This window comes from Megalops cyprinoides, chromosome 24 (assembly GCF_013368585.1).
Source record: "Megalops cyprinoides isolate fMegCyp1 chromosome 24, fMegCyp1.pri, whole genome shotgun sequence".
NCBI lineage: Eukaryota > Metazoa > Chordata > Actinopteri > Elopiformes > Megalopidae > Megalops > Megalops cyprinoides.
In genome coordinates, this window is record NC_050606.1 from 888,387 (window position 1) to 904,025 (window position 15,639).

The 15,639-nt window shown below is 44.7% G+C and overlaps 1 protein-coding gene across 1 annotated transcript in view; it reads left to right on the plus strand.

The window, feature by feature from the left end:
* The first annotated feature begins 1,729 nt into the window (after positions 1–1,729).
* Positions 1,730–15,639, plus strand: part of LOC118771468 (macrophage mannose receptor 1-like) — a 14,307-nt gene continuing 397 nt past the window's right edge. The window contains exons 1-5 of the mRNA XM_036519477.1: positions 1,730–1,766; positions 3,009–3,398; positions 4,539–4,889; positions 13,894–14,299; positions 15,017–15,366. Coding sequence (XP_036375370.1) covers positions 1,730–1,766; positions 3,009–3,398; positions 4,539–4,889; positions 13,894–14,299; positions 15,017–15,366 — 1,534 coding nt within the window. The remainder of the gene's footprint in view (positions 1,767–3,008; positions 3,399–4,538; positions 4,890–13,893; positions 14,300–15,016; positions 15,367–15,639) is intronic.

The following is a 15,639-nucleotide window of genomic DNA, read 5'->3' on the forward strand; positions in this document are numbered from 1 at the left end:
CCGTAAAGAGGCTGTTGTCTGCAGTGTCCGCAGTGCACCGTCGGCTCCGCTCACTCACATCCTGCTTCCTCTCCTGCGCTGTGGGGGGGTCAGCTAACCCCCTCCACCCTGGCCTTCCCAGCAGCCTCCTCAGGCCACGTAGTGAACCACAACTGCTAGCATCCTTACAGCAATTCCATAATGTACCAGAAAAAAAGACGAGCTTGCCTCCCAGACCAGAAACGCTGAAACTGTTACCATACAGAAGTAAGTGGCTATGACACCAATGTTTGTTGGTAGAGGATCACTGCGCAGAAGGCCTGTCCGTGCCACCCTACAGACACGCTCACATGCTGGGCTCCCTGGAGGAATCGCCTCCACATCCAGCCAAACGCCCCAGCAGACCTGCGTCTCCAGGCTTCAGTGCTGTGCCTTTTCACTAATAAATACCCTTAGATTAATTTCAGTCATCTTGGAATTTCTTGCCAAAGTGAATTTTATAATCATTTGTGCCATCCCTTCTACCCATAGTATGTTCATCATCTCCCCGGTGACATATTTTGCATGTTGGCAGTGTTACAGAAACGAATATGTATTTACTTCGGTGCTTCATAAAAGAGTCGCAATGCTATAAAATTCAGAGGTTTACACAGCCGAGCCTGATAAAGAGAAACCTAGAGAGCGAGAGAGACAGAGAGAGAGAGACACAGACACTATCACATTCAGCAGGTGAGATGCTAAAAAGAAATTCTTAGAGAGAATGTGTTTTAGTATTAGAGAGAATGTGTTTTAGAATTAGGGAGAATGTGTTTTAGTAGTAGAGAGAAGGTGTTTTAGTATTAGAGAGAATGTGTTTTAGTATTAGGGAGTGTGAATTAGACAGAATGTGTTTTAGTATCAGGGAGAATGTGTTTTAGTATTAGAGAGAATGTGTTTTAGAATTAGGGAGAATGTGTTTTAGTATCAGAGAGAAGGTGTTTTAGTATTAGAGAGAATGTGTTTTAGTATTAGGGAGTGTGAATTAGACAGAATGTGTTTTAGTATCAGGGAGAATGTGTTTTAGTATTAGAGAGAATGTGTTTTAGTATTAGAGAGAATGTGTTTTAGTATTAGAGAGAATGTGTTTTAGAATTAGGGAGAATGTGTTTTAGTATCAGGGAGTGTTCCTGTATTAGTGTTATTAGTGTTTCTGCATTGAAGTAATTTTCCCTCCTTCTCCTCTCACATTCTTTCCTTCTGTAAATATGGTAAAAAGCACCACTTAGAAATGATGTCCCCACCATGATGCAATCACCCATTTCACCCACAGTGTGGCGCTGTGGCACTGGTTTCCTCCACAGGAGCAGAATGCTGCATGTGGGCTTCATCTTAAATTTCATGTCATTTTTTTACAACAGATACACAGCATGACACATAGATCCTATTGTAGTTTTGCGGCATTTTGACTTCATTAGCGGCGGCAAAACCTGCTCTACCCAGGCTGCATCTGTTTGAGCCATTTGCCAAGCGTGTATGAGTGATGGAATGAATATGCATAACGTAATGGAATGAAATTATTGAATTTATTAAAACCACAAATTATATATGTGGTTTCATTTTACAAATCCCAACACACAGCTTCAGTCTATGACAGGAATTACAGTCGGCCTGGCTGTGTGCGTGTAACACTGCTGGTAATTGTATTACATTAAACTGTGTGTTACAGTGATAATTGGATTAAAACAGTCTCTATATGTGTGTGTCTGCAGTTATGAAGCAGAGTGTGTTTGTCCTCCTGCTGATCCCAGGTCAGTGCCTATACAGACACACACACACACACATACACACACACACACACACACGCACATATGCACACACATGCACACACACACACACACACACACACACACACACACACAAGCACACACAAACACGCACACGCACACACACACACGCACACACATGCACACACACAAACACACACACACGCACACACGTACACACAAACACACGCACACACACATGCACACACAAACACACACACACAGACACGCACACACACATGCACACACACATACGCACGCACATGCACACACACGTACACACAAACGCACACACGCACACACACACACGCACACACGTACACACACGCACACACACGCACACACATGCACACACAAACACACGCACACACAAACACACGCACACACACACGCACACACACACACACACGCACACATGTACACACACGCACACGCATGTACACACAAACACACACAAACGCACACACGCACACACACACACACGCGCGCACACACACAAAGATTAACATATACATGCATACATTAAGAAATAATAAAATAAATACAGTTGCCATAATTGTACTGCTGTTCCTGTGGTTAATAAAATTAATAGTTTTTGTTGTTACTGTTTCTGTCATCCTGCTGTGATTGTTATTGTTATGTTTTTGTATATTGTTATGTATATGCTTTGGCCATGCCCACCCTGTGTGAGTCAAGCCAATAAAGTGCCTTAGAAATATGTCACATAACCATGACCTGACCCAGGGCAGTGCGTCTGCTTTGAGATCAGTACTGCTCTTCATCAATTCAAAATATTGTTATAAATTGAATAGATATATTAAGATGCAAAAGTATAGAGAGACAACTGAGGTGAGAAGTCCATTATCAGCAACGACTGGTGTCCATGAACCATGACCAGGTCTGAAACCTCACTGCTTTTCTGTGTTAACCGTCTTCATTCAGACATGATTAATGTAATTAAATGAAAATGCCAATCATATTCTATGCAGCAAGGTACACTCCTATTTCTATTCCTGTATTCCATATATATACACAGGAAAATATATAGAATGATTACAATTCAATTCCATAGGAAAATGTGTGTGGATAGGTGTATATACAACAATCACAGGCCAAAACACAAACCTGCTCTAATCAACTCTACGTAAATGTAAAACCTGAGTTCCTTTTACTAATGTGCGAATGCACGTCTTTTGGTGTGTATGTGTGTGCGTGTGTGTTTCACAGGACTCTGCACACTCTGTTCCTGCCTCTCTCGTCAGTATCACTTTGTGAACGTAACGATGACCTGGGTTGAAGCACAGAGTTACTGCAGACAGAACTACACTGACCTGCCCACCATAGAAAGCACAGAGGAAGTGAAGGCTTTGATGGAAGCTTTAGGCTGTGGATATGATGGAAGGGCCTGGATTGGCCTGCAGAGGGCAGAGTCAGACAGCTGGCGGTGGTCTCTGGCAGACAGAGGTTTCTACAGTGAGGGGGAGGCTGAGTTTAGGAACTGGGAGAATGGGCAGCCAGATGATTATAAAGGCGTAGAGGACTGTGTAGAAGTCAGAACGGATGGGGAATGGAATGACTCTCCTTGTAACTCGACAGGTTCCTTCATCTGCTATGACGGTGAGAACTGTTGCCTGTTTTTATTTCATTACACACGTAAGAGAGAGTATGACCACTTACACCTCTTTAAAAACATAAAAGCTACCCCTTCTACCTTGAGAACAGAGATGGCCTACCAATAAAAACAACCAAACATAACAAAACAACGTCATTATTACCCTAAACACATCCTGACTAACATTACTGGTCTTTCCATCTAGACTGCACAAAATAACAGACACCAACTTATTACTGTTGATGTGTGGTGACATCAACAGCAAATTCCAAAATAAACAAAAAAAGTAGTGTGTGTGTGTGTGTTTTGTTGTGACCCACTTCTAATAGTGTATTATCTTTATATTGTTGAATTTTTTAAGAAATGTGTAAGAACATATTTCAGAAATATGCCAAAACACACACATACTAGTTTGTTAGTTTGTGACATACAAACATACTACTAAAAGCTGTTGTGTCTTTTCAGAGAGAAACGCCACCCTGAGACACTTTGTGATCGCAAAGGTGACTTGGAGAGAAGCTCAGAGTTACTGCAGAGAGAATCACACAGACCTGGTCAGTGTGAGGAACCAGGCTGAAAATGACGAGATAAAGAAGATGATAAACGATCGGATCGGTGAGCTGAAACAGCAGGACAATAGCAGGGTGTGGATCGGCCTGTTCAGATACCCCTGGAAGTGGTCAGATCAGAGCAACTCCTCATTCCGCTACTGGAACACAAGACAACCCAGCAATAACGGAGGGAATCAGAGCTGTGCTGTAATGTGGAAAAAACATGCAGGAAAGTGGGGTGATCAGGAGTGCGATAAAAGATTCCCTTTCTTCTGCTATGATGGTGAGTCCCTCTCTCTTCCGCTGCTGGAGTCAGCTGATCTGGGCTTGGTTTGGGCCACAGATTCTGGGGTGGAGGAGCCACTGGGAAACTGAACTAGAGAGGATGGAGCTTAGTGTGTCCAAACATCATGTGTGAATTTATCTCTATAATGAATTACAGCATTGAAAAAAAAGGTCAAGGAGAAAAACACACGAGATACAGTAAACTTAATTAGAGCTGGAGTTAATTCAATTAAAATTAATGTCAATAACGTGTGTAATCATTTTAACCTGAAACTATAATTGTCTTTACTTGACTTTCTGTCCGTGCAGATGAACTGATCCTGGTGCCTGAGAATAAGAGCTGGAATGAAGCCCTGAGCTACTGCAGACAGCACTATGTAGACCTGGTCTCCGTGTCCACAGAGCAGCTCCAGCACTGGGTGGAGAGGAGGGCTCAGGCGGCCTCCACACCCTACGTGTGGCTGGGCCTGCGCTACACCTGCGTCCTGCACTTCTGGTTCTGGGTCAGCGGGGAGGGCGTCTGCTACCAGAACTGGGCTCCGGGGAACGGTACCGGGGAGTGTAGGCACACGGGGGCAGTAGAATCAGGAGGGGGGCATCAGTGGGTCAGCCTGCCCGAAACTGAGGAGCTCAACTTCATCTGCAGCAAAAAGCACTGGGGTGAGTCAGCCACCCACCGCTGCATCCAAATGTATATGCACTCTGCTATACACTATATATACTTTATAAACAGTAATTCCATAGCAACAGACATCTCTACACTGATGCAAATCTATTTATAGCCTATGAATCAGTAATACCAATACAAAATGCAGCCCCACCCTGATACACAAACGCAGAGTTCAGATTATAAGGTCTCTGGTTGCATCATTTATAAACAGTAATTGCTGTTTTTATAATACTTTAAGTATGTTTTGTTGGATCCCATTGACTGTCTGCCTGTCTGTCTGCGTGTCTGTTTTACTGCTAGCTGAAAGTGTGTGTGACTCAGCAGTAGTGAGGAGGAGGCTGGTTGTGCGATTGAAGCTGACCACAACAGCAGCTCTGAACATGAGAGACCCTGCAGTGAGTGAAGCCATCTTACAGCAGGTAAGGGGGTGTGGAGAGAGAGAGGGGGAGAGGGGGGGAAAGAGAGGGAGAGAGAAATTGAGGGGGGGTGTACTGTATGTACGGGATGCAAATGTTAAGTAAATTACTTAAAAGGGAGGTACTGTTTTAGCTAAATATTCATTATGGCTCCCTGTGATGGTCCAATAATGTCTTATCCACATACATGTTATCTAGTTATCTGACAAGTGCATTTAAAGTCTGCAGTTCAAACTATTTTGCTTCGTTTTAATGATACACTAATGATACACAGTAGAACATTTACATTAACATGTATTCATTGGTATCAGAGCAACTTGCATGAAGTGTTTTCAGCTGGGTTCGACGTGCAGCTGTACACGTACTGAATTGGTCGTGTTGTAACACAGCTCCACTGTGGGAGACAGTGCCACAGTATGTGCTGCCATAAGCTGTACAACCAAACGCCACTATCACCGTTTCCAGCCACCAAGCCTCTATCACCACAACCTTTACACACCTAAGCTTTTCCACAGAATACTCTATACTGTCAGGAGGCCTGTGCCTCTGATCCTTGTACCTTACAAACAAGCTTTTACCCCAGTGGACATCACTTTGGTCTCGATGTAGGATGCAACATGCTTAGCACTGAGAGTAGGAGGTGCTGAGGGTGGAGGGAGGGGGTTCAGGAGAGACGAGGTGAGAATGGAAGAGGGGGTTCAGGAGGGAGGAGGTGAGAATGGAAGAGGGGGTTCAGGAGAGAAGAGGTGAGAGTGGAAGAAGGGGATCAGGAGAGAGGAGGTGAGAGTGGAAGAGGGGGTTCAGGAGGGAGGAGGTGAGGATGGAAGAAGGGGTTCAGGAGAGAGGAGGTGAGAGTGGAAGAAGGGGATCAGGAGAGAGGAGGTGAGAGTGGAAGAGGGGGTTCAGGAGGGAGGAGGTGAGAGTAGAAGAGATATTACAGGAGGGAGGAGGTGAGAATGGAAGAGGGGGTTCAGGAGGGAGGAGAGGGTAAAGAAAAGCTTCTGCGAGTTAAATTCTGATTTTCGGCTTTAAGGTCAGAAGCTTTGGCTGAGGAGACAGCAGAGAGGGTGCTGATGATGCTCAGTCATTTCTGCAGGCAGCTTTGCTTCCATTTGCGCTCAGCTGTGCAGTCCTGTTAGCGCGTAGCGCGTCAGGTCAGTGGGGTGTGGAGGCCGTGACGTGGAGGACAGCAGTGAGGATGCTGCCAAGGGAAGCGGCCTCTTCCTGCTGCCCCCTGCGCCTGCACGCATGGAGCTACAAGCCCTCTGCATCATGCTGTTGGGAGACTTGCTCTTGCTCCACAGATAAACACACTCAATCCTCCCCTTCTCATCCTGTCTCATCCAGGAAAGAGTTAATCAGCTCCAGCCAATGGCAGACCACCTCCCCTGTATATGATCAGCTATTCACATGGCTGAATTCTAACACATGATAAGATGGTCTGCAAAGCTACTTTAAAGAGACCATTTTGAACGAATCCTTTATTAGCAACATGAGTGCAGTTCTCAGAAGCAGAGGTTGTTGTTTGTATTTCTCAGATTGAGAGGAAGCTGAAGACACAGGGTTTGCCTGAAGACTCTAAACTGTGGTGGAGAGAGCAGCCAGATGGAGAGATTTTCCTGGAAGAGGAGTATGGAAGAGAGGGTGATTGAGGAAGACTGGAAGAAGATGGAGCTCTGGCCATGAGATATTTCTGCACTCATCTCCATAACAATATTTGCTCTTTATCATTTCATACTAATTATCTGACATGAGTGAAGGCACTAACAGTAACATGGTTGTATTTTATCCTGCAGATTAATTCTCATCCTTCTCCAATTATCTATCTGTCCTCTCATTTTAAAACATATGATTATCACTTACCAAAATATTTATCATTTGATTGACTTTAATAGACAGTATGTTTGCATTACATTTGACGCATCAAAATGTCACTTATCTACCAATCTATAGTTCATTCATTTAAGGTCCTTGCTGTTGTTATTCCATCTGGTAATAATCATAGCATTGGTGTGCTATTGCTGCACATTCAGCATAGTTCTGACAGGCTGTCTTTCCATTTTACTGACATATTTTGTCATCAGTTTACACAGCACCTTAGTATCCTTATGAAACCTTGTTTATTACTGGTGATCTGATTTTTTCCTGTCTCAGTAAAGTGGGTAATGTGTGTGAGAATCTAATTGGCCTGAAATAAAGGTTAAATCAATAAAAGTTAACATTAATAACAACAGTCAGAGTGTGTGTCTCTCAATTTATGAGTTATTGGTTTTCTGTGCACTGAGGAAAAATCAGAATGGACAGACCCATGTTTTCAGTTATTACATGTTACAAACACAAATATCCACAGGTATTACAAGTTATATCCCCACATGTCAAGAATTATTACTGGCCATGAACCCAAATATCTACAATTAAAAAACGTTATAATCCCAAAATTGCCTGCAAGTATTACAGACAATGAACACAGTGTTGCTGGTGATGTATAGCCCATGCACTGAGTTATATGCATCACAGAGTCTCTGCAGTAACAGTGAGTCAGAGCATTAGAGTCTCTGCAGTAACAGTGACTCAGAGCATTAGAGTCTCAGGAGTAACAGTGAGTCAGAGCATTAGAGTCTCAGGAGTAACAGTGACTCAGAGCATTAGAGTCTCAGGAGTAACAGTGACTCAGAGCATTAGAGTCTCACATTACACATTTGTGTATGTGTGGGGTCTGTTAGGGTCAGGACAGCAGAATCACCAGCGATCTTCCAACACAGACTGAAGACCCATCTCTCCAGACTGCATCTCGGTTCCACCTCAATCCCCACCCTCAACCACCTGCTACTTGCATTACTTGGCATTTATTTACTTGTATCAGAATGTGTTATGGATCCAGTGATCTAGTGACATATGGTGGTATATATACTGGACCCCCCTTAGTTTTTTAGGCTGTCTAGTTTCAGGGTAGCACAGGTTAACTTGTGGTAGTGCATGAATGGTGTTGTACTCACACACAATGCTACAGCTAGCTTGGTCTGACCCTGTCTCTCTCTCTCTCTCTCTCTCTCCCTCTCTCTCTCACCTTCTCTCTCTCTCTCCCTCCCTCTCTCTCTCTCTCTCTCTCCCTCCCTCTCTCTCTCTCTCTCTCTGTCTCTCTCTCCCTCCCTCTCTCTCTCCTTCTCCCTCTCTCTCTCTCCCTCTCTCTCAATTTTTTCAATTCAATTCAAGAAAGCTTTATTGGCATGAACGTTACAACAACATTATTGCCAAAGCCATGTATATACACACACATAAAAAAGAAGAAAAGAGAAAAAGGGACAATTATGTTGAACACAAAACAGGACCCTTCCAATAATAATCTCAGACAGAAATGGAGCTGGTGTTTTCTTATGGGTGGCCTCACTGGCTGTCTCTCAGGTTATGACAAGCTGCCACAAATTTTGCTGCCAGAGTGGCCAAATCCTTGTTCTCTCCCAGAATGTGTGGTAATTTTTCCTCATTTGTGTAGTTTCGAAACTCAGGGAGGATTGAGTAGAATTTATTAAATGAAGATTCTCTAATTTCAGTGTATTTAGTGCATTCGGTTAAGAAGTGCAGCTCTGTCTCTACAGCCCCCACACTGCAGTGCAATCACAGCCTCTCCTCTCTGGGCAGCCAGGTCTGCCTGTGTCTGCCTTTTTCAATGGCGAGGCTGTGCTCACTGAGTCTGTACATTGTCAAGGTTTTCCTGAGTTTCACGTCTTTTACTGTACTCAGGTAAGTAGCTGTTGTATATTCACGTTTTAGGGCCGAATAGCATTGTAATTTGTGTTGTGTTTTAGTCACTTCTTTCCAATGGTTGATGTAATTTTCCCTCTCAGTGGCTGTAATTTTGTTGGGTCTAATGCTTCTGGCTATTGTGTCATTGTCCTGAGCCTCTGTGATGTGCGCTGGTGTTAAATCACTGAGTCTCAGGACAAATTGGCTCAGTGGGCTCCTTCCTATATTCAGCTCTTGGCTTTTCAGGGCTATGTAGTGGAGTGGAGTGTAGTGTGTCTCTCTCTCCCTCCCTCTCTCTCTCTCCCCCTCTCTCTCTCTCTGTTTACCATTCAAACAGGCCCTGCATGAGACACGGTGTTTTACATGTTCCTCATTAACACAGGTACAGTACAGCAGTGCTGTTTGGAAATGCTGAGGTCTGCATAGCAGCACACAGAGGAAGGAAAAACAAACAGAATGAGCTCAGTTTTGCATCTGAGTGAGAGAAGCAGAGAAATCAATGGAGACATTGTACTCAGATCTCCGTCTGACCTGACTGCTCTAACCTTCACCTTTTTCTCTCAGCCTCATCCTCCTCTCTGCTCAGATCTCTCTTCCTCATCCTTTTATGGAAAATACTGACATGTGACACAAACCACAGACATCTCCTGAAACCTCACTCCCCCTATTCAACTGTCACATACTGATACGCCACAAACCACAGACATCTCCTACTGAAACCTCACTCCCCCTATTCAACTGTCACATACTGATACGCACCGGACATTCCAGGAAGTCCTGAATCAGCCTCACAGTCGCTCAGAGGAAGGGGTGCTGAATGATTTGGGGGTTACCTTGGGGGAGAGGAGATGCAGGAGACCTGAGACAGTGCAGGGTTGTCTGCGGTCTTTACCCCACCTACCACACACAGACCTAACCCTAACCCTAACCCCTAACCACCTACCACATACAGACCTAACCCTAACCCTAACCCCTAACCACCAACCACCACCAGGTGAAGGAGAGTTTCATGTGAGTAGCACCACTGTATGTCACTATGATGTCACTGTACAGTCAGCAGAACACAGAGGAAGCACTGACCTGGGATCAGCAGAAGGAGAAGCACACTCTGCCTCATGACTGAAGATAACCAGCCTGCCGACACGCAAAGAGAAGGTGATTTAATACAGCCATTACTGTAATGTACACTCGCAGTCTAATGTGATACAATTACCACCCTGTAACATTCACACACAAACACACTTATGTATGTTCAAAGTATTCTGGAAAAATAGTATCAAAATGATTGTACTTCAACAATTGTACAACTGAAAACCGAAAATCCAAATGAAAATCATGATGATTCTGACGTGGGAGCACACAAACGTCTAAACGTCTCCTCAAAGAATCTCCTGAGGATTCATCTCCTGTACAGGAGCACAATGTGGCAGGACACCAGTTACACAGGAGCACAATGTGGCAGGACACCAGTTACACAGGAGCACAATGTGGCAGGACACCAGTTACACAGGAGCACAATGTGGCAAAACACCAGGTATGCCAGAGGAATAAAAATGAAATAAAATTTAAAAAAAAAACAGCAGTTTTCTAAGCAAAGTGAATCTCACTCAGGATAAAAAAGGGTCTCAGAAACAACCACTCCTCTGTGTATGTTTTACAATCGTTAACTTTGGGCCATATTTTGCATGTGGACAAAGTAATAGAACCATAAAACATTGAGTCACATAATTTTACATAAATGAGCCTGATACATAGAGAGACAGAGTCAGAGAAAGACACAGACCTACAGAGCGAGAGAGAGACACAGACCTACAGAGCCAGAGAAAGACACAGACCTACAGAGCGAGAGAGAGACACAGACCTACAGAGCCAGAGAGAGACACAGACCTACAGAGCCAGAGAGAGACACAGACCTACAGAGCCAGAGAGAGACACAGACACAGAAGCTATTAACCAGGTAAGACTTTCAGATGTCTGTCCTTCACTTTATAAATAGTGATAAATAGTGATATAAATAAAGTACCATCAACTTCTCTTTACCACTGCTTTGCTACAGTTTTTAATGCGGCTGGTTCAGCAGATCCATGATAACCTTAAGCATGTAGCTATATTCTGTGTAGTGACTGATGTATGACTTGTGGTAGCTCTTGAATAATGTTGTGCTCACACTCACTGGTCTGGGAGTGTTGTTAGCCTGATCTGACAATGTTGCTCATTCAGCTTAAATGGATACACTTCTGTTCTCTAGCGCTGGAAGTCGCTCTGGATAAGACTGTCTGCTAAATGAATATAATGCAGTGTAATGTATTATTTAACAGAGCAAGACACGGTGAGTCTGTATCAGAGAGGGTGAGTCTGTATCAGAGAGGGTGAGTCTGTATCAGAGAGGGTGAATCTGTATCAGAGAGGGTGAGTCTGTATCAGAGAGGGTGAATCTGTATCAGAGAGGGTGAGTCTGTATCAGAGAGGGTGAGTCTTTATCAGAGAGGGTGAGTCTTTATCAGAGAGGGTGAGTCTGTATCAGAGAGGGTGAGTCTGTATCAGAGAGGGTGAGTCTGTATCAGACACGGTGAGTCTGTATCAGAGAGGGTGAGTCTGTATCAGAGAGGGTGAGTCTGTATCAGACACGGTGAGTCTGTATCAGAGAGGGTGAGTCTGTATCAGAGAGGGTGAGTCTGTATCAGACACGGTGAGTCTGTATCAGACACAGTGAGTCTGTATCAGAGAGGGTGAGTCTGTATCAGAGAGGGTGAGTCTGTATCAGAGAGGGTGAGTCTGTATCAGACACGGTGAGTCTGTATCAGACACAGTGAGTCTGTATCAGAGAGGGTGAGTCTGTATCAGAGAGGGTGAATCTGTATCAGAGAGGGTGAGTCTGTATCAGAGAGGGTGAGTCTGTATCAGAGAGGGTGAATCTGTATCAGAGAGGGTGAGTCTGTATCAGAGAGGGTGAGTCTGTATCAGAGAGGGTGAGTCTGTATCAGACACGGTGAGTCTGTATCAGACACAGTGAGTCTGTATCAGAGAGGGTGAGTCTGTATCAGAGAGGGTGAATCTGTATCAGAGAGGGTGAGTCTGTATCAGAGAGGGTGAGTCTGTATCAGAGAGGGTGAGTCTGTATCAGACACGGTGAGTCTGTATCAGAGAGGGTGAGTCTGTATCAGAGAGGGTGAGTCTTTATGCCATGCGTTACCTTGAGCTTCATCAACTGATATTTAATCTGTTTAAGGAATCGTTTTTCCATGTAAAAAATATGATCTTGAGGGATTGTTGCCATGGTTTTCACAGGAGATGAATCCTCAGGAGATTCTTTGAGGAGACGTTTAGACGTTTGTGTGCTCCCGCATCAGAATCATCATGATTTTCATTTGGATTTTCGGTTTTCAGTTGTACAATTGTTGAAGTACAATCATTTTGATACTATTTTTCCAGAATACTTTGAACATACATAAGTGTGTTTGTGTGTGAATGTTACAGGGTGGTAATTGTATCACATTAGACTGCGAGTGTACATTACAGTAATGGCTGTATTAAATCACCTTCTCTTTGCGTGTCGGCAGGCTGGTTATCTTCAGTCATGAGGCAGAGTGTGCTTCTCCTTCTGCTGATCCCAGGTCAGTGCTTCCTCTGTGTTCTGCTGACTGTACAGTGACATCATAGGGAAGTTGGCAGCTCGGCAGGCTGAGTGAGTCTAGTTCCGCCATGTACTCCTTGTATGCTCCTAGCCAGCAATGCTTAGCCAGGCTTAGATAGCTGTGTAAGCAATGTGAAGATCTGGCTAGCATGATAACCTAGCACCCTACCACATTACGTGAGCTAACATGGCAAGCAAGACTAACATAAACAGCTTAACAGGCTGACATTACAAACAGTACAAACATGAGACTTAAGCAATGCCACACTCCAGGATGTGTGTTACTGCAATAATTGGCACTCTGTGACGTTGCGCAATAACCGAAATAATGCACACTTTCTTGTGTATTATATGACGCGTGGCAACTAGTCAACTTGCAAACTAGTGTGCAAATTAGCTAGAAAGCTAACGTTAATCATCTAAGCAGGATTTCACGGAATATTAAATAGATATTGTTCCCTAGCTGGGTATCATAAGTAGCTAGTACTACTGTGAGCTACTAAGGGAAACACTACTGCTCCTTACCGCTACACCACACTGCTGCTCCTTACCGCTACACCACACTGCTGCCCTGCTCCTTACCGCTACACCACACTGCTGCTCCTTACTGCTACACCACACTGCTGCCCTGCTCCTTACCGCTACACCACACTGCTGCTCCTTACTGCTACACCACACTGCTGCCCTGCTCCTTACCGCTACACCACACTGCTGCCCTGCTCCTTACCGCTACACCACACTGCTGCTCCTTACCACTATACCACATTGCTGCTCCTTACCACTACACCACACTGCTGCTCCTTACCGCTACACCACACTGCTGCCCTGCTCCTTACCGCTACACCACACTGCTGCTCCTTACTGCTACACCACACTGCTGCCCTGCTCCTTACCGCTACACCACACTGCTGCTCCTTACTGCTACACCACACTGCTGCCCTGCTCCTTACCGCTACACCACACTGCTGCCCTGCTCCTTACCGCTACACCACACTGCTGCTCCTTACCACTATACCACATTGCTGCTCCTTACCACTACACCACACTGCTGCTCCTTACCACTACATGATACTGCTGATCCTTACCGCTATCACTACACTGCTGCTCCTTACCACTACATGATACTGCTGATCCTTACAGCTACACCACACTGCTGTCTCAACATAAACATTTATGTGTGTGTATGTGTGTGTTTCACAGGACTCTGCACACTCTGTTCCTGCCTCTCTCGTCAGTATCACTTTGTGAACGTAATGATGACCTGGGCTGAAGCACAGAGTTACTGCAGACAGAGCTACACTGACCTGGCCACCATAGACAGCACAGAGGAAGTGAAGGCTCTGATGGAAGCTGTAGGCTGTGGATATGATGGAAGGGCCTGGATTGGCCTGCAGAGGGCAGAGTCAGGCAGCTGGCGGTGGTCTCTGGCAGACAGAGGTTTCTACAGTGAGGGGGAGGCTGAGTTTAGGAACTGGGAGAATGGGCAGCCAGATGATTATAAAGGCATAGAGGACTGTGTAGAAGTCAGAACGGATGGGAAATGGAATGACTCTCCTTGTAACTCGACAGGCTCCTTCATCTGCTATGACGGTGAGAACTGTGGCCTGTTTTTATTTCATTACACACGTGAGAGATGACTCTAAGGGGAATAGTTAGCTGAGCATAACTATGTGTTGTCTAAATAAACCCAAAAGTGGTAGGAGGCAGACCTCCCGATGGAAGGCACCGAGGGGAATTTACAGACTCTCCCACTCTGGGGATCCCCTCGTGGGCCTGCTGATCGGTGGGCTCCACAGCCACCGGGGCCACAGTGGTGGGTTTGACAGTTTAGTTTAGCTTTAATTAAAAATTATGGCACCATCGCGAAAGGCCAACGCCCAGCTCCAGAGACCTGATGAGTGAAGAGGTGTCTGCAAAACGCCATCTTGGGAGTCCCAGCGACACAACAATATAACAAAGCGACCCAGCACTACGGTCACTGTTCATATAAGCTACCAGCATCCCCATGAAAACAAACAGCATGCTGACTCACCTTACCTATCTCCCCATCCAGATTACTCAAACACAACTTACCATTGATGTGTGATGACATTAGCATCAAATTCCAAATCAAATAAAAAGTGTGTGTGTGCGCGCCTGTGTGTGTGTGTGTGTATGTGATGTGTCGTGACCCAATCCTAGCAGTGTATTATTTTTAAAGAAATGTGTGAGAACATATTTTAGAAATGCACCAAAACACACAAATACTAGTTTGTTCGTTTGTGACATACAAACATACTACTAAAAGCTGTTGTGTCTTTTCAGAGAGAAACGCCACCCTGAGACACTTTGTGATCGCAAAGGTGACTTGGAGAGAAGCTCAGAGTTACTGCAGAGAGAATCACACAGACCTGGTCAGTGTGAGGAACCAGGCTGAAAATGACGAGATAAAGAAGATGATAAACGATCGGATCGGTGAGCTGAAACAGCAGGACAATAGCAGGGTGTGGATCGGCCTGTTCAGATACCCCTGGAAGTGGTCAGATCAGAGCAACTCCTCATTCCGCTACTGGAACACAGGACAATCCAACAATAAAGGAGGGAATCAGAGCTGTGCTGTAATGTGGAAAAAACATGCAGGAAGATGGGGTGATGTGAAGTGCGATAAAAGATTCCCTTTCTTCTGCTATGATGGTGAGTCCCTCTCTCTTCCGCTGCTGGAGTCAGCGGATCTGGGCTTGGTTTGGGCCACAGATTCTGGGGTGGAGGAGCCACTGGGAAACTGAACTAGAGAGGATGGAGCTTAGTGTGTCCAAACATCATGTGTGAATTTATCTCTATAATGAATTACAGCATTGAAAAAAGGTCATGTAAGTGAGGAGAAAAAGACACAAGATACAGTAAACTTAATTAGAGCTGGAGTTAATTCAATTAAAATTAATGTTGATAACATGTGTGTAATCATTT